Genomic DNA, 20,160 nt, shown 5'->3' on the forward strand with positions numbered 1-20,160 from the left:
CTCAACATCAGTCACAGGTCAAGGGAAGATCAAGACAGACAGAAATTACTGCAGCTAGAAACCGGCTTGTTAACAAAATGGTACCTAAACATACCGTTATATTGCCAGGAGGGAAATATGCCATTCATTATGAAATATGGAAATACACATTATAAAGAAGATAGTGTTAACTCTTCAGCTTGCCTCCTGCTAGTTTAACAATATCTTTTATTAGAAACATTAAAGGATGTGATCTTAAGACAGTTTTGGAGGTATACTCCGTAACACACTCAATCAAATTTTTACAAAATAATTTTAAAAGCTTATCAAAATCCACTATATTGTTATAAGAATGGAAACATGTACATGCATAAAATGTATAAAATAGTAAGCTCTTAAGGATGATACAAATTTACTGAAACTGTTAACATAAAAGAAGATTTTTCTAAACTTGGGATTTTTTTAACCATTTGTGAGTAGGTTCAAGCTTCCCTGCAAACTACATAAGCCTCAACATTTTAATCTCTTACAACAGACAACTTCATCTATGACAGACAATCTGGACAACAGCAGAAAAATCAATAGCTGCCTGGTGGGGTGGGACATCTTTAATTTCCAGTTTTTCTCAAAATACTAAAAATTTAATTTCAGGCCCTGTGGTAACAAAAAAAAAAAAAAAAAGCGCAAACAGACATGGTTGACTCTCAAGAACCAAAAATGCACAAGTTTAAGAACAGATACTCTCCTGCATCACAAAGAATCGCATTAAACATAATTATGAACAAGACTGTGTGTTAGCCCCAGACAAAACTAGTAACGTGGCCTTTGTATCTCCAGAAATTTACCTTATGACTAACACTGTTTTCAAGCATGCTTAAAGTTCACAAATTCCTTTAAAAAAATAAAAAATTGGCAGAAACAGTCACAAATGGGGATGATGAGAAACGTACCATACTAAGTAGATGATCTGTCCATAGAGTAAGTTACAGAGAGATGTCAGCAAAAACAACATTCAAAATTAAGAATACAGATAAAAGTTAAAAATATCAACCATATTAACTGTAACTAATGCTTCCATCCTCACTATTCATCAACATGTGCTTAATAATAGGCAAGATTTCCCACAGTGTCAGAAGGAAGACCTATTACATTGGTCTAATACACTGAGAGCTCTACGTTGGTCTAATAATTCCTGCTGTTGATTTGCATTTATTTACTCCCAAAAGAAGAAATATCAGAAACTGATTTTGCTTGCATGCTTATGTCTAGCTGTGAGTGAAAGGCCAAAGCAGCACGTTATTGATGTAGATGGTAACCCAAGTTACTTTGGGTTTTGGAATTTAACTTCTGAATCTCACTGGTGCATTCTGATAGTGTCTGTTTTTGCAAAGAATGGCGCTGAAAGTGACAGTTCCTATCATTCAGAAATACAATACAACCCAACTGTCTTCTGGGCTTTTCCAAACATGTATAAAGTTGATGTATATATAACAAATTGAGTCATAATGCTCAAACCTACATTAAGACAAAATCAAGATCATTGTTGTAACCCAAAAAGTAGTATTTTTCCAGTTGGAATTAAACCTGAGGAACAGTATATATTAAACCACTGCCACTAAAGCAAATTTTATTACTTTTTTAAACATAGATTTGAAATTCTATCTATTGACAGCTGGCATTCAAATTCCCCCTCTCCATGTATCCATATGGCATTTCATAATCTTTCTATCAATGTCTTTATTTATTGGACAAAAAAATGTGCTTGTAGTCATTTTAACAAGTTCTACAAATACATTTCTCTCCAATTTCAAGACATGAAATATTTAGCTCCAGGAAATACCAACATGAAAGCATTTCCATTAAAAAAGTTTGGGGTTCTGTTTTGAAAACTAAGTGTCATTTTCAAACACAGTGTCAGAACCTATTTTCAACTGTTTAGTCCCTGAAAGAATTATGTCCTTCTGTTTTAGGATACTAGTGCCAACAAACTTCACCTCTAACCTCTAAGGCTTTTCTGTTTGGTTTGGGTTTTTGTTTTGTTTTAATGGCAGTTTGGGTTTTTATTCATATCTCCACTCTTCAAATCTGCAAAGTAGAAATATGATTATTAGATTCTCAGATCAGTAGATTTACGGAAGAAGTTATTCTAGCATATAATAATGCTTTTTTTAAAGATATGCCAAACTTTAGGTAAGTGACCTGCAGTTCTGAGCCCACAAAAACGAGTTGCCACACAGCTGGTAAGAAGAGCTTTCAGCTGTTCTAGTGCAGAAGCAAGCACATTGCTGATTTACTAGTTATCTTTCAACACAAAGATACTTTAAACTTCTGTCTGCTTGTCTCTACTAAACCTTCTCTTGCTGAAAAGGCTGTCATTCCTCCCCTTTGGGTTTCTAATTCCAAAAGCGAAGGAACCAAATGCAATTAAAACAATTAATTCCAAGTTATATGCCCAATAATGAACAGGAATTTAAGAAGACTCATCAGGAACATTTTGCTGTCATAATGCCTGCTCTACTTACTTCTCAGTAATTACATTAGAAAAACAATCATTTCCAGAACAACACATCTCTCCCATGCCCCCATTCTCAAACGCTGGCTTTCTCAACCTCTTTTCCCCTTCTGCCACTCTTACTTTCACATCTTTCCAACCCATACTCTTCTTCACCTAGACCAATACCAAAAGTACTTGAACTTTATGAAACATTATGGGAATCCCATACAACTTTAAGAACAAGAACGATCTTGATCTTAGCTCACCAGGAGACAAGTTGTGCATTAGAAAAAGGCTAAACTACATGATGCATGACATTTTTCACTTTTTCATTTCTCTAATTCATGACAGGATTACTCACTTTGACAGCAACATCCTACTGTTCTAATAGTTCTTTACATCCAACATCTTCATTCCTCCATGGGGTCTTTCCAAAGCTTCCTCCTTCCATTTTAAAGGAAACAGAGAACACTCCAACACCCTACTTCCCATAATGTCAAACACAGAAGCAGGAAATCTAAAACACCATTCTGGTTCACCAGAGCACTCTGACCCCGTAATAAAGGTGAATAGACATGAACAACACACCAATCATGAATAAGACAGTATGTTGTTGTCCCATCAACTCTTACAGGACAGAAGCAAGCAGTGATGGATCAGCATCTGAGATCCTACGTGAAGTATTGCAAAAGGACGCAAGTCATCCTATGTGTCAGAAATCTCCTCCTCTCTCCCTAAAAGCATGCAAAACTGATGGGGAAAGGGGACCTTCCTTCACAAGAGCCAGACACCAGATCATCATCAAAGGACATGTGATTATAAAAAAATAACCACTGATGATACTTTCAGTCACGCTGAATATGCAAGATTTCGTTGCTAGACCCTCTCTTGTCCATACAATCATTATTTGAACAGTGTGGACAAAGGGAACTGAGTTTTAAACTAATTATACACTTAGATATATGGAACATGTACCTCTCCCAAACTACTGCTTCAGGCTGTCTGCAATATCAGATGAACACTCAGTTCTGCCTGGAGTTCTGTTTTTAAACTTATGCTCATTAAGTGTACAAACTGCAGGGTTTTTAGTCTTTTTCTCCCCTTGCTATGTCTATTTGTCTCTCCACATCTTTCACCCTGAGACCACCTACGTCACCACAATCTTATGACCAAAAAACTCCCTGGAGTTTTATTCTGCATTTCAGTTTACCATTGTACTATTATTGTTGTAAGACTGTACCTTCTCTGATATGCATTAAAAACAAAATAGATATTCAAGATAAAATTGTAAAATTCAAGCTAAATTTATATTTTAAAAGGTCTTTTTTCCCCATGAACAATCAAAATGAAACTATGTAAAAACACCACTTATAAAGCAAGGGCAAGACCTCAAAAAACTTTTCCCCTCGGTCTTATCTTGAAAGTGTATTCCAGGTACAGTTTGCAGATGCAGTTGGCCATTGCAATTAATTCTGATGAAGTTAAATGTTGCAGAACTATTTTCTTATTATTGAAAACCAAAGCTTCTGATGTGTCTGAACCTGATACCACCACATGTACATTATCCTGGACAGTATATAACAGTAAGTAATAGACATGCATTACAGCTGGATGAAGTAAGTAATACAACTGCTGCAACATGCTACTTACTCTAAACTTGACAAAAATCTGATACTGGCTAGCACTAACACTGGCTAAACAGGGCTCCTATTAACAAATGCAGTCAGAACTTTGTGCATCTATGTATAGCTCTCTGGTCTACCCAGATACAGATCTGGGAAGTCTACTAAGCGCTACTTTAACATATGGCTTAGTGTGGACATGCAACAAAAGATCCAACGCTATTTTGAAGAAAGAAAAAGAACCCCACAAATCAAACAATAACACAAAAGAGTAAGCTAGTTATCTTGAGGGGAAAAAAAAGCCTTTTTTTGAAAAGTTAATAAACATTTTCTCTATTATTTGTGAAATAACAATATAGAAATTAAACACCTTTCTTCCAGTTTCTTCCAGTCCTTTATTTTTCCACAAAAATGGCTTCCCCCTCTTTTTACTGAGGAAGAAGCTGACTTATGCATACGACAACTGAAGAATAAGATTTAAATGGCATCCCAGGTTTCCTCATTCTCTTGAACATATAGCATGAATTGAATAACAGGCTTTCTATTACCTAAATGTCCATAATTCTTTGCTTTCATAATCTCAGATATCCATTTATGATGAACTAGCAAAACATTTGCTATCATGCTCAGAGTCTCTACAACAGAATTACAAGAAGGCAGTACATTTTGAAGAACCACCATCTATCACTGAAAAGTGACAAGAACAATTCATTATCATGAAATGCAGGGACTGTGTGTCCAGGTTATTACACCTGCACACATAAAATACTCCTCTTCTGTAACATAAATTAGTATCTTTGTATCCTGACTGCAACACCTTACGAACTAAAGGAACTCTCTGAAATACTAAACAGTTTCACAACAAATAGCTAATTCCCAGTTTGTTTTCTTTTCCTAGCTTCACCTACCCATATTTTCTAATGCAAGGGGACACTGCAATCTTTCCCAAAACAGACATTTAAGAGTCCCTCCTCTGTTTTCCTCCAAATCACATGAAACTTAAAGAATTGTAACTATTGTTGAAATTATACCCCTTAACCAAATTTTGCCTGCACGTAACAAAGAAGTAAAATCTGCCATAATTAGGTAAGACAAACAAGGTACAACTTTCTTCCTGAAGAGGTCAAACTCAGAAGAGCGTGCTCAACATAACTGCAAGTTCCTGAAACCCTGACAGATCTTACAGCACAAAAGCTTCAAAACTGTGATCTAAGCAAAGGAGGCACTTCTATTTTCTGCATCAGCTGAAGCCACCTGCTGATGGTCTATATTAGGCTCACCATCAGACAGAATAATGATGGTCCACTGCTTCAGTGATTTGAAATAGGCCCACAGAACTTCATAAAGATAGAAGGAATGTTGCTGCATGTTCTCTTAACTTTGGCACAGACACTTATTTCCTTGTTACCAGTAGTAACCAGTTCAGAATCATCAAGCAGCCTGAGCATTCATATTTTGAAGTGCTTAAACTGGTACTGATAAATTCAATCTTTGCATTAGAGGATGTCATCATATTTGTAAGAAACAAATATAACTCATGGAAATCAGAATAGAATCTCCCTTGTGACTACTGGAAAGTGGTCTTGCAAATTGTTTTCAAAACCAGAAGGCAGCTATATTATTCTGTAACTGAAGTTCTGAAAACTGTAGAGCTATCTGAAATTTCATATGCTAAAACTGTGAAAAACACTGCAAATAAAACTGCTGCTTGAAGGTTTTAACTTTAGTCCTACAGTGCTCAAACAAATAAGCTATATTACTCTCATAACCTAATTTAGGCAAATAACATGAAACTGTAATTTAACCAAGTTGTACCAAACTTGACCAAACCTTACTCTGAATCTGAGTAAATAAAATGCTGAAGTGATGGAAGAATCATTCAAATGCCCTCACAGTTGACAATTCCAGAATCTTCTTCAGTCATCTCATAAGAACAGGTAACTTTTATGGTCAGTAATTCTAACACCTGTATTTACTTTGACACACATCTAGCATACTGGTATAGTACAGTCTGTCCACAGATTACTCCAATAACAAATTAGACAGACAAAGACTTTAAATATACTCTGAATTTGTTGTAAGAAACTACTTGCACCAATCTCCATCTATCAAATACTCTTCTGAAAGGAAACCAGTGTCGCAGGATCTGTATATCCAATTACAAGATTGGATATACAAACCATTGACTTCTCAAAGAAGTATGCTTTTGGATAGCTGATGATCATTATAACTGAAAAATAAGCTGAAGTGGTTTGTATTATAAGAACATTCACAATTCTGTGAGGTAGGGAAGTTCCTTTACCCCCTTTTTACAAAATGAGATGTGAGATACTAAAGGTAGAAATGGGACTGGTACACTGCAAAGCTTTGAGGCACCTACCTGTCTACTGAAATTTATGATACTGGAGTCATCTAGATTTCTGGTAAAATACATGTGTATCAGAACGTGTATCAGAACGTGTATCAGAACGTGTATCAGAACGTGTATCAGAACGTGTATCAGAACGTGTATCAGAACGTGTATCAGAACGTGTATCAGAACGTGTATCCACAAAAGAAAACAAACCAAACAGCTGCTTTCAAGAAGCAACAGATTACAGAAGAAAAAGATACAAGACTGCAGAGACTGCTTAACAATATCCTTTGTATAAAACAGTAATTGAGAAAAGTTGTACGTTTCAGTGCCTACTTCATCAATAATTAATTACTTTACAAAAATTATGCAATGAATGACAGCCTTAACTGTTCCTTAATACTGCCAAATCTACCTTATTCTGAAACATCTTTTCCTTGTTCCAAGGAAGATTTTATTCTCACTGTTTCAACATGCAATGACTCCAAAGATGTGTAAAACTTTAAGAGAGACTCACAGGGCTCTTCCCTGCCTCTTCTCCAAGAAACCTGCAGATTTATGATCAGGCCACTCTCCTATGGAATGTGAAGTGTAAGTTTCAGTCCCCCTCAGGCAAATATCTTCAACCTCCCTCTTATCAAAAATATTAAGGGATGCTAATTATTCAGTCTCCCTCTGTGGCAGAGAAGAAACCTAAAGCACTCTTTCAAAGAATAAATTTCCTGGAAGAGATGTCAATTTAAGAGTCCCTACCTCACATTTCCCTGTTCATTCCCATCCTTGCTACATCCTACTAATTGTTCTGGAATAACTGCTTAAAAGGTAAAGTGGTAAAACTTTAAAACAAACAAAATTATTTTTAATCCAAATCAGTTGACTGATCCACTTTACCACATGGCACAGGAAATAGTTGTGTCAACACCACAGAGGACTAAAAGAAGGGCAGAAACAAGCAAACATGAATAGTAAGTTTCTGTATTAGCATAGTGAAATTCCTAAATTCATACTCAAGAGATTCCAAAACATTTTTATGAGACTGAGGATTAGTGCCATTTTAAGAGGGAGGAAGCAGCAGTAACCGATGGGGCAGACAGGCAGACCATAAAAAGTGGGGAAAAACAGTATGGCCGTAGTCCTTCTTTCTCTATATATGTGTGCAGATACAGCTTTCTGTGTTTTTATATACATATAAAGACCCACAGATTTTAAATAAATTACTGTCACTACCTTGTATGTATGTTTATATGTAAAGACTTAAGTAGCATGGAAAAACAAACCCTCCAAATCATAGTTAATGGCATTGAACTATACTTTTTCCTCCTGACTAGAAGGGAATGTGACAAAAAACTTAAGTCCTATGACATGTACATAAGTAAACACATGCACACATCTTCAACTAGAAGTTGGTCATGTACTGGACTTTCAATACAAGTCTCTGCATTAAAGAAACAAACAGCAAAGTGCCACCAAAATTATAAAGCTATTTTCAGCATTATATCGAGGAATCAGGAGTAGCTACATACCCCCTGAAAAAAGTATGAGATCTTGGGGAGGGGACAGAGAGGAAAAGCCACAGGATACAGAATAGGGCAGAAGGGTGCAAAACTCTGGGAAGACTGTGCTGGCGATGCAAGGAGCCGTCGCCCTCTCCAGCTCCCTGGCAACGAGACAAACGCGCCCACCACACTGGGCACGGCGGGGCTTCTCTGCCGCTTCGACCAGCTCGCGACGTCCGGGTGCCGCAAGGGCACCGGGCGGGCGGTCACAGCGAGGAAGACAACAAGGACAGATACGTACAGCCCCGGAGAAAGGCCTCGGCCAGGCGCCCACTGGCAGGCCGGCCGCCCCCCTCTCGCGGCGGGGCCCAGCGCGGCCCCCCCGGCCTAGAGCCCGAGGCGGCCGCGGCGAAGCCCTAGGCCCGGGTCAGCCTCGTCGGGAGCGCGGCCGTACCAGCGGGCCGCCGCCAGCGGGCCCCTGGCTGCGGCGATGCCGCCCAGCCGCCCGGCGGAGCGCCCGCAGTGCCCGTTACCTGGCCGGTGACAGGCGGGCCGCGGCGGCCCCGCTCCTCGCGACAAGGTGCCTCAGAGCCGCTGACATTGAGAGAGCCGCCGCCATGACACTCGCCGCAGCCGCTGGAAGACGGCGGCGTCGCAGGGCCAAACCTCCTCCGCCCAGACAGGAAACGCGAAGGCGGAAAGAGGGAGCGGGAGGGGCGGGCAGGGAGAGGGTAGGATGTGGTGCGATGGGTAGAGGGCTGGGGAGGGGGAGAAGGGAAAGGGTGGGGACGGGTCTGATGCCCCGTGGAGGAACTGTGTACGCGTTTGGGGCGCCGGCACCCCTTTCCTCGGCTACGCGTTCAGCCCAGAAACGTTTTCTGGCAGCTTCGGGTGTGACGCCATCTTCTCGGCGCCTGGGAGGGATGGCGCAGGCCTCCGGGCCTAGCGGCCTCACCGCCCCCCTGGCGGGGTGGCTGAGCGGGCCGGTGTGTGTGTCAGTGGGGAGGGCACTGTGGCCTCCGAGCCCTGGTCTCCCCAACGCCTGGAGCCCTTCCTGCTGGGGCACAAAAGCTGCGGGATGGATATTTTTGTCCCATTCTTGCCCATTACGTTTCACAGACAAAATGGTGCACTCCATACAAAGACATCAAAGCTTTGATATATCTTCTTGCCCCTGTGTTGGTTTTTTTTTTTTTTTTAAATATTTATTATTTTCACTAAAGTGATTCTTGATTCACTAAGGAAAGTAAGTCTTTAACGTCGTATTTTAGGAGCTCTGTTTCATTTTTAAACTAATTTCAGCCTTACTGCCTATATTCAAGCAAGGAAGACTGGCAGGACCCCTGTTCTCTTAAAGTGGAGTCATATTTTTAATACATTAACTTCAAAAGGGAAGTAAATAACGGTACTTATGCCCTGGAAGCATTATGGTGCTGTGTTCATGGTTAAAGGAGACAGATTGCTGTAAATCAAGTCAAATATGATCGTGTTCAGTGCCAAAACCTGAAACGACATGAAGTTTCCAAAAACGCATGGTGCAAAAGCACAGTGTCACAGAAAAATATGTAATACTGTGAAGGACTGAGAAGTTTTTGGTTCTGGGGGGGAAAAAAGGTGGTATTTTTAAAATTATTCTAATTGTTTTTATATTAAAAATCGACATTTTGAAAAAAGGGTTTCAGCTTCAATTTTACTGAAAAACTGCAAAAATATCTAAAGTTTTTTAAACAAAAAAGTGAAGAAATGCCTACAGGAGGAAATGTTGGTTTTGACTAACTCTTTCTGTGTTACTCCAGAAGCGATTTTGACAGCACAGTTTGACAGGGTCAGATACAAGAATTCTGCATAAGCAAGTAAATTCAGCATTTTCCTGCCCCAAATAAAAGAAGACAGAGGAAGAAAAGTTCTGATGAAAAGTTAAACAAACTTTCAACAAATGATTTCTGCAGTTATCAAATGAACAGAGAATTAATTTCCAATGAGAATAAACAAGCAACACCCTTGTATTATATAATCCTAATTAAATTTCAGACCTAGAGCCATTATTTCATAGTTGTTCGCTTAGGCAAAGGTTTCAAAATACTTTCTATTGTAAGTCATCCTACTAGAACTTTCCATTCTCAAATATATAATTTTCTATGCTTTCTTCCCATCAGATATTTCTGAATTGTGGGGAAATGAAAATGTGTACTGGTTTTCCCGTTCAGAAGAGCAACAATGCTGCAGAAAAAGAAGAAAAGTGAAAAATCTGTCTGGGCAGCTTAATACAGAGACACAATGATTTATAAATTTGGTGGTTTTCAGACACAAATATTTAAAATTAATTTTTCAATCTTTTGTGAATATGTTTGGTCAGATGTAATAAGACAGCAGGAGTAACTTTGTACCAATGATGGATTGAAATGGCTCATATGGGGAGGTGATCTCCTTTGTTAAATGCAGGTGGAAAAATACCCCAAACTTTTGAACTTACTGGTTTTTCTTCAGGGATTTTGAGAGGAAGACTTGAAAAACTCTGTTCCCCATTTTTTTGTGATTTTTTCTTTCAACTGTATGAGTTATCATCCTAATAATGCATGTTACCTCTTGCACCGAACCTTCAGCCATGTGCAGATACACAGAATATCTGCATCTCAGGAAATTCATGACTTTTTCTCTCTCTCTTCCAAAATCTTTTTCCCCATGCGTGAGTGATGGTAGGTTAGAGGAGGCATTCACACCAACTCAGATTTCTTCAGCTAATCTAAACTTGTCTCTTTTGTGGTGCTTCAGCTAGAAGAAATACTCTGTCATTTCTGGAAACAGAGGAAGATTTTATAGCTGTTCAAAGGCACCAGTGGTTTGGTGAGACCAGTTACCCTTGAGGGCTCCATTGTAAACTGGGACAAGTTGTTTAAGTCTGTCTACTTTGCATCAGCTGGCAGATCATCATAGCTCAGCTGAAGATCTTTGGGGTAGATCCAGCTTTGTATCTGGTGTCTTCTTTCACTGCCAGAGATGGAGCCCGTGGTTTGGGCAGCATGTGGAGGCTCCTGTGCTTCAAGTGGTTCAGTTCTTTGAACTGGTGCTCTCCCTGCTCCCTCTTTGGGTTGGGGAAGGACAAAGGTAGTAGAAGGCAGCTGGAATTTGGAGTTGCCACCTTATTAACTGAGTCTGTCAAAGGAGGGTGCTAAGTACAGGAGTTGCCTTTGGCAGCTGCAGAGCCAGGACCATCTTGTACTAGATCACAGCAGCAACTGATGGGCTTGAGCATGTGCATAAGTGAACGTGCTGCTAATTGCTAGCACAGTCTCTGGAACCATTTTGGCCCTGTCCAATTAGCACCATCCCAAACAATGTCTGAGCACAGTCTGGGAACTAGCAATGGGCCTGGGACTGTTCCTAATAAGCTGTGTGGATGAGGCCATTCTGGGTTTTGGATTGCTTTTTTGGAGCAGGGGAGGAGAGGGAAAAGCATTTGGCTCCATGATTGTGAGCTGTGCCACATAAGCTGAGCTGCATCAGGGGTACAAAAGGGTTCTTGGACAGTTTATTTACTAATATAAATATAACCATAGCATTTGTTGCTGAAGTATTATTGTATAGTAGTCACAAACATGAGAGACTATTTCAAGACAAATAACCATAGCTCCCCAGAGACAGCATGTGTGGCAATTCCAAGTACACAGTTTACCGTGAAATTAATATGCATCAACAGTCCCTTGCAGTCTGGTGCCTGAGAAGGGGAGAGATACGAATTTTTCTGTCTCTGACTATACCCCAGGTTTAGAAGTAGACCTGTAAGATACTCCTACATAGGTTTAAGTTGAACATACACTGTTTTATCTGTTGAACATACACTGTTTTAAATTTGTGTAAATGTATTCACACATGTAATACACCACCTTTCAAAACCATGATGTCTTAGGTTAAGCTCATGAATTTGTGTGCATAACAGTCTTAGAAAATGAAGTGTTAAATACTGTATTACCCAAAATAATTCAATGCATCAATTTTTGAGGTGACTGCAGAAGAATCATTCCAAGCCCATACTTTCATGAAGGCTTAAACTTTTCATTCATAATTCTGGCTGCAAGCTGGTCTTCTATCACTGATATACTGTGAAACACTGTCCCTCAAGACTGAAAGTTCATGTGCCAGCACTTATTGTGCTGTACAGTATGCTCACAGTTCCTATTGTCTCACCCTATGAGAAAGCTTATTAGCTTAACTATGCAGAGTTAGAGTCATATTTTCTCTTCACATATGTGAGCTGCACACATTGTGAGAATTGGAAAGGAAATTACGACCTTTTACTTTTTTCCTGCAAGACAGAGGTTGCACAGCTTTACTCTGTGCCCAAGCAAATCAGTTTTGGTACTTGATAGTCTCGAATAAACCACAGTTAGCAGTGACAAGCAGAATTCTAGAGCTATTCCTTAATGTACTGTTGCTTTGAATTGGTTTGTTTTCTTCTGTGTGTCATAGAGGAACTATGTAGGAAACAATAGCATCAGTCTCAAAGATCTTGACAGTCTAATGTGGCAAAGAACTGGTAGAAAAGCGTTACAACGTACAAGCAAACTAATTATACTGGCTATAGCTGTATATATTTCCAGTTCCATTTTGTTTGTTGGTTGTATTGCTTTTACATACAGAAGCTATGATTTCAGTGTTGGATAACTCTTAGATTCTGACCTCTCAGAAATCTAAGTATGACCGCTTAACATACATTAAGTAATACACAATTAACTTTTATAGGACTGGAACTTAGTTTTTAAAATACTAATTTTTAGTTTGAAAATTTTATCTTTATAAGAGCTTACTCTGTAAGCAGTGACTCTTTTGGCTTCATTCTGTACAAAATAATTTCTTTTGCTGATGAAATATCAGCTGCTGTTACACTTGCAGTTTTGTTGAATATTTGCAGTGGGATGAAGACGATTTCTCTGATGCAGTCCTTTGCAAACCTTACCATGCTTTAGGTGTAAGGATAAATTTAATGGGGTAATTTTTCCGAAATGTCAGTTTCTGCATTAAAAGATGAGTTAGCATAAGAACATGATGTTTTGGGATTTTAGTATTTATTTACATTCTCTATGTGGCAGCCAGGTTGGTGAGGAAGCTGACGATATTCTCAAAGTCTGTTTGACTGCATATGAAATTTAAAGTGCAGTTGGAGCTGTCTGGATTTAATTTTTCCCCCCCTTTGGTATGGGGGAATAAAACATCTCAGTTCATACGGGAGAAAAAAATTAAAACCAGGCAGAGCCAGCCCCATTGTAAGCTTCACATGCAATCAAATGGCCTCGCAGGGAAACTCCCCTTCCTGGCTGCACTGCTGCCACTGGTGAACCACAATTAAAAAAAAAAAAAAAAAAAATCACTTTTTATACTCCCTGCTTTCAAGCTAGACATTGACATGTGAACCAAAATCTTCTTTTTAACTATTGCCCGGGAGGCCACCAAAGAATCCCAGCTGACCCCCTGCCATCAGAGTGAGTGATGGTCGGCTGCTGGTGTTGCAGCTCACTTCCCCCAGGCTGCCACCCTGAGAGATCCCACCATCCACCGTCGGTGTGAGTGACATTAGCCCACTGGGTTTTGAAAACACTTTTCAGGTCGGTCATCGCGGAGAGATAGCTTCCTTCACACACACCATCAGGGTGAGTGACGTCAGGCCACTGGGGTTTAAAATACAGACCCTCAGGCTTGCTAAGCTGACACTGCTGAGAAAACTGCTTTTATTGTTTTACATCAGCAGGGACCTCTTTGTCTTTTTTTGCATTGTTTACTTAGAAGCCAGCCTCCCCCTTCCCCGACTCCCACCCCAGACAATTATTAACATCTGTAGGGTAATTGCTACTTCTTCTTTTTTTTTTTTTTTCTTTTTTTTTTTTTTAAACTGGAGGTAAAGCAGATTTTAGTCTTGAATTTTTATAGCCATCTGCTTTCTCATATGATTTTTAAAAGATCCTGGGTGTGCCTGGGTATTTGTTAGTGGGAGAGTCTTAGAATAATAAAAGGAGAGCAATTCTTAGAGATTCTAGTCTTTTTAGCTGTCCAGGTCCTTGATTGATAATGCTAATGATAGTCATTCTTCCTTCTTAACTTTTCCTGAGGTTCCTGGAAAATTAAGACTTCAGGAAATGTTTCTCTCCAGTCTTGACTGAGTATGATTCTGGCTGGTGCTTGGTCTTCTAATTCATGCTGCAAAAATTAAAAGGCTTCTCTCTAGCCAAACATTATAGAAATCTATATGTGACATCTTGAATAGTTTTTGAACGCTAAATTCAGATGCTGAGATTTTAGGAGCTTTGAGAAATAATACATGGGAGTTAGGATAAAAACCCCTGAGGTGGTTAATATGGAATAAAAGGATTTAAAATTGTCATTCTATAATATTGGTGAAAACACTATATTGTATAATAATATATAGTGCAGTAGAAGTACCATTTTTCTGAACTCTTATTTCCCTTTCATTCAAAGTTAGGAAACATTTCTTGATATATTACCGAAATTTTTTTTTTCCAAATATTTATATCTAAAGGATTCTAATTCCTTATGAAAACAGCAAACATGGGTAAGCTAAAACAAATACATGTATTTGAGAATTTAGGAAAAAAAATTCTGAGAAAGACTGCTTGGTTAATTGTTAATTAAAGGCATAGAATAGTATTGAAACTAACTTTTTTTTGTCTGATTTGTGACTTTATTTTCTTTTTCTTTGCTCTGTGCAATTTCAAGCTCTTCTCTCACTGATCTGATCTTCATTTGGATGCATAAACTCATCTTGGAGTCAGATTTCACAAGAGGTACTGTGTAGAGTACCGTTGCTCTTTAAGAGAAATTTGATTGCTTAAAATAGTCTCTCACTTCTTCAGCTTGACTATTTTTTGAATGGCATCAACTACAGATACATACTGAATGGCACCAGTTTCATTGAAGGAAGAGGCTTTTTAATATTTTTGAGGTTGGCAGGAAATTATTGAAAATACATAATAAAAATGTATTTTGATGAAGCAATTGGGCTGTCCAGTAAAATACATTTGAAAATAATTTGCTTTAGCCGTATGAGAACTGAAATATAGAAGAGAAATATATTAACAATACTAGATCAAACCGAGCTCCTTTCACGTTAGTATGAAAGTAGGCCCTAGTTACCACTACGAGATGCTTCTGAGGACACCGCAGGCAAGGATGACACTGAGTCTTCCACACTGAAGTTCTCATCCTAAGTAATATCCTTAACATTAAGGTTCTTCCTACTCAGAAAAGTTCTTTCAAAAATACATTTTTTTTGAGCTTGATAATATTCTGTGGTAGTAAACACCACATGACAGTTATGTATTGTGTGGGGTTATTTAAATTATTGTACTAAATTATGAATGAGCCCCACCTCACTTTCAAAGCCAACTGCTTGTTTCCACCCCATACATACTGAAGCAAGAACTCGACCCCAGACCTCTGCAGTTCAGAACCATATACAAGATTGGGACTCTAACTGCTGTGCTATAAAATTTGCAAGAGGTTTTATGGCATGCTTTTGCTTTTTCTCCTGGCTGCAGCAATCTGTATGCGATTTGCCCTTGTGCTCCTGGTTTTTGACCAGACTGAAGAAAGTGCTACTTCTAGCTCTCTTTGTTCTGGAGTTCATGTGTTGCTCTGAGCATGCTGATGTGCAGGCTGTCATACTATGAACACACTGCAAACAGCTCCCCTGTCTAGTGTGATCTGGGAGAGGGCAGTGAATGTTCAGCACTGTGCAGTTTTGGCATTCCTCTGCCATGGAAATGCCCAGGTCTTCATCTGGTCAAAAAGTTGACCATAGTATACTTTGTGTGAGGATTGATTCATTTGTCACAGACCTAGCATTGCAAAACCTGTCTGTTCAGAAATGAGAAGTTGGTCCCAAATGTCATAGGTTTGTTAAAAAATTTAAAAAAATAAAAATAAAAATATGGATTGCCTCCAGACATTTGGGCCTTTCTGTTTTACTCAGTTTGCATATTCAAATTACCCTACAGAACCATGAACATTATTTTGGATCTTTGTGGTAAAATGAAAATTAAGTTTTCTCTTAAGTGCACAGCTTGAGAGTCTAAGATTCACGAGAGCTGCCAAAAAGTCTGCGGTATCTGTGACTGTCCATATAGAAATGAAAGATGGATGTCCCTATAGCAACTGGAATCTGAAATCAAGTGATTGCAAAAAGGAAGGCAACAACCCAGTTGGGTTCTGCTTGATTTGGCTCTGAGTACTTTGGATAAGGAATTACAAGTTCTGTATCTGTCTGCCTTATGCACTAGCATACTGGATCTGAAAGAGACCACACATGTATTTCTGCACCTTCTGTATTTGGATGGAAGACATCAAAATCTTCTGCAAAAATGCAGCATGCTGTATGGTATTTTAAATTTTGATTGTGACCATCATTGTATTAGCTACACCAGGAATGCTGGGTTTGGTGATACAATTAGTTTCTACAAAAAGGATTGTGGTGCCAGGAAAATAATACGAATTCTGTAAAGCAGCTGTTGGAATTCTTAAGGATTAATGATTCTGTTTCCATGGAAGTAAATTACCGAAATATATATTGGCAGAGTATTTTCTAAATAGAATATGTCCAGAAAAAAAAAGTCTTGAGTTGTTAGAAGATGTTGAAGAATGTGCTAGTTTTACTCAATACCCTGGTGAAGGAACACTATCACCTCCTCAAAATAACCCCCAGTCAGGTTTTGTGCTGTAGGAATACATTTTTTAATACAGATCCTTGGCAACAGTGGCTTTAGCTTGCCCACCACACTTTCCCAAAATGTGCCTATTTTTATTAATTAAGGCACCTGATTGCTTATTCACAATAATTCTCTCCTCTAAATGGCTTTCTACAAACTTTTTTTAGTGGTTAAATCACAGTGACACCAGTGATGCACACTATTTTTCTGCTTGCTAAGATACTATAGCCTTTATAAAACTAGTCACAAAAATGAAGTTCTGAAAGAGGTGGTCTACTTACTTATGTTTCTCAGTATAGTTTTGTTCAAAAGGCCTGAGCTCTGCTTTGTCATTCGTAGTGTACACAGTTTATGAGATTATCATTCTGGTAGCCATGCAATTTCTATTGCATACCATAATTTGTCTGGAGGATTTTAAAAAGTGCTGTAAATTAGTAATTTCACTCCATTTACATTGCCTAATTAAATAACATTAGGACTACAAATGCCACGAGATTTCTACTTACAAGAAATATTTATGTTCTTAATTTTGGAGAGTATAGCTTGATGTGTTACCAAGTCAAATATCAGGGTCTTGAAATGGTAAGTTGTAGGCCTCTTTCAACATCTGTGGAGAATGGGATGGTTCTGCCCTATGCCACTAAAAGGCTTAGCATGTTAGTGTGCTTGCCACTATTAGCCATTCAGCTGCAGGACAGTGTCATACTGAGGAACAGATGACTTACATGCAACAGAAAAGTGGCAAAGCAAAAGTGACATTAATTCCCTGACAAATGAAAATGAACTATTATTTTGCAACAAATCATTTAAATTAAAACAATTCCCTAAACATTTAATTAAATATAATGATAATAGAAAATAGTCCGTGGAGTCCTTTTTTAATTTCGATTCACTTTTTATTCCATTTTCTATGACATTTTCTTGACTGAAATGTTATTTTGGTTTTGTATCAGATTTAGTTTTCACCAAAGGCACTTGTATTGCAACACAACAAAAACCCACAGAAATAAGTGTATATTTCATCTGAAACAGAAACTGTGAGACACAAATAGGTCTTTTCCACCCAGTTCTCAGTATCCCTGGTGAGTTTAATTTTAGCTAATACAAATAGTAAAGTAATTCATACTTGTGCCTTTTGACTCAAATATTAACATGTCAGAATTAAATCAGGGAGAATCTAACTCATCCATGTGTTGTGAAAGCAAGGTTCTTTCATACAAAAGGCTGTATGATCATTACTTTTTCTCTTCCTGGTCTTCAGTGAAAGAGTTAAGCATTTTCTAGATTAATTTGGCTTGTGAAATTACCTCATCTTGGTCCTTTTCTAATTTTATCTATATATTTATTATTCCTCTCCTTACCTCTCTTCCCACATTTGTTCTGACCTCTAAGCCTTACATTAGCAATTACCTTTGAGTAATTTTTTTTAAAAAAATGCTCATTTTGGAGAGATTATCTCATTTCATGAAGAAGGCAGAAGGAAGTTTAAATGAGAGAGACTTCATCAAAGAGACTTGTGTGTATTCTTGTCAATTTGGAAAGTATCATAAAACCTTTGAGACCACTTTTCTCATGTATTTTCCATTTATATATATACCCTTGAAGTTCAGTGGAAAAAGAGAAAACTAATACTGTAATTTAAGTTACATTTTTTCCCCCCCATTTCATAAACAACAGGCTAAATACTACTATAGCTCTCATGTTTCTTTCTTTGTACTTTATTTGCCATGTGAGACATTGGAGACCCTTCCTCCTTCTCATTTTCTATTTTCCTCATAAGAAGGTGAAGGGTAGTAATATTACAAGAGGGTAATAAATTCCCTGTACACATGTACATGTCAGTGGTCACAGAAACTGTGACTAAAATGACAGATACAATAAGTATTCTTCAGAGTCTTTTGTTAGTTTAGATTTAGGTCACAAAGTGTATTTCCCAGGCTGTCATTCTAAGATGAGCCAGTCTGACAACATAAATGTTGTTTTAGCTTTTTCAAAACATTGGCTTTATAGCAGCATTGAATTAAGAGTTTTCAGAACTTCTGCAGTGTTCCTAACAATCCACATTAAGCCATAAAGATTAAATTTTAAACAGTACTTTTCCTGCTCAAATCCTCTGCCCATGTTTCCATATGGTTTCATTTTAATGCCTGTGAATCCATACTTCTAATATTGCTTGCCCCCTTTTACTGGAATTCACTGGAGGAAAGTGCTATTATGGTTTTCCTCTTTGCAGAAGGAGGTAGTTGTTCTGAAAAGAGAGCACGAGATGAAGTAAAAGGGTACATTTATGAACAAAATGGACATAATGATCAAGGTTTTCTATTGAATCTTTGTGGTCAAGAGACGATCACTGGCATTCTGAATGAGAACAAAGGCTCTCAGGAAAAAATTCAGAAATTAGTAACATTTTCTGGAAGCTTAAATTTTGTCATATGCGTCATGTCTCTAATTCTGATGAATCTTAGAAATGGAAAAATATATCTATTCACGAAGATTATTTTTTGTTAATGTACGTAACTACGTAAGTAGCATCTGACATGTTCAGACAATTTAAAAGGAACTCTTTAGCATCATGTTTAGATATTCAATGTATTGCTAATTTATATTACTGATTATAAATGGATATTCAAAGACAAATGCCTTTTGAGTGCATTTTAACCTAAAATACTTTATAAGGTCTCCTCAGATGCGTTTAAAACCCAGCTGTATTTCTCACATTCATGTAATGTAGAGTCCTTCATGCATTCAATTGAGATATTCATGGCCCTAAAGAAATTTGGAACAAGCTAATATATTTTGCTGAATGGAGGCCTCCAATTCCCATGAACTGAAAAAAAAACCTCAAATAACAGACACACCTGCAAAAAAGGTACAACTTTCAGAAGGAGCTTTGAAAAGAGCTTGTCACATTTTTCTTCTTGGATAAAACCAAATACAATTACCCTCAGTAAGTTTGCAGACGACACCAAGTTGGGTGGAAGTGTTGATCTGCTCGAGGGTAGGGAGGCTCTGCAGAGAGATCTGGACAGGCTGGAGCGATGGGCTAAGGCCAACTGTAGGAGTTTCAATAAGGCCAAATGCCAGGTGCTGCACTTGGGCCACAACAACCCCCAGCAGCGCTACAGGCTTGGGGAGGAGTGGCTGGAGAGCTGCCAGTCAGAGAGGGACCTGGGGGTGTTGATTGACAGCCGGCTGAACATGAGCCAGCAGTGTGCCCAGGTGGCCAAGAAGGCCAATGGCATCCTGGCTTGTATCAGAAATAGCGTGGCCAGCAGGGACAGGGAAGTGATCTTACCCCTGTACTCGGCACTGGTGAGGCCGCACCTTGATTCCTGTGTTCAGTTTTGGGCCCCTCACTACAAAAAGGACATTGAATGACTCGAGCGTGTCCAGAGAAGGGCAACGAAGCTGATGAAGGGTCTGGAGGACATGTCATACGAGGAGCGGGTGAGGGAACTGGGGTTGTTTAGTCTGGAGAAGAGGAGGCTGAGGCATCGCCCTC

General features: G+C 38.6%; 1 protein-coding gene across 2 annotated transcripts in view; it reads right to left on the reverse strand.

Moving 5' to 3' along the window:
• Positions 1-8,633, reverse strand: part of NDUFS4 (NADH:ubiquinone oxidoreductase subunit S4) — a 48,336-nt gene extending 39,703 nt beyond the window's left edge. For both annotated transcript variants that reach the window (XM_074856149.1, XM_074856150.1), the window contains exon 1: positions 8,478-8,633. In XM_074856149.1, coding sequence (XP_074712250.1) covers positions 8,478-8,563 — 86 coding nt within the window. In that variant the 5' untranslated portion in view covers positions 8,564-8,633. The remainder of the gene's footprint in view (positions 1-8,477) is intronic.
• Positions 8,634-20,160: the final 11,527 nt, after the last annotated feature.

This window comes from Strix uralensis, chromosome Z (genome assembly GCF_047716275.1).
Source record: "Strix uralensis isolate ZFMK-TIS-50842 chromosome Z, bStrUra1, whole genome shotgun sequence".
Classification (NCBI taxonomy): Eukaryota; Metazoa; Chordata; class Aves; order Strigiformes; family Strigidae; genus Strix; species Strix uralensis.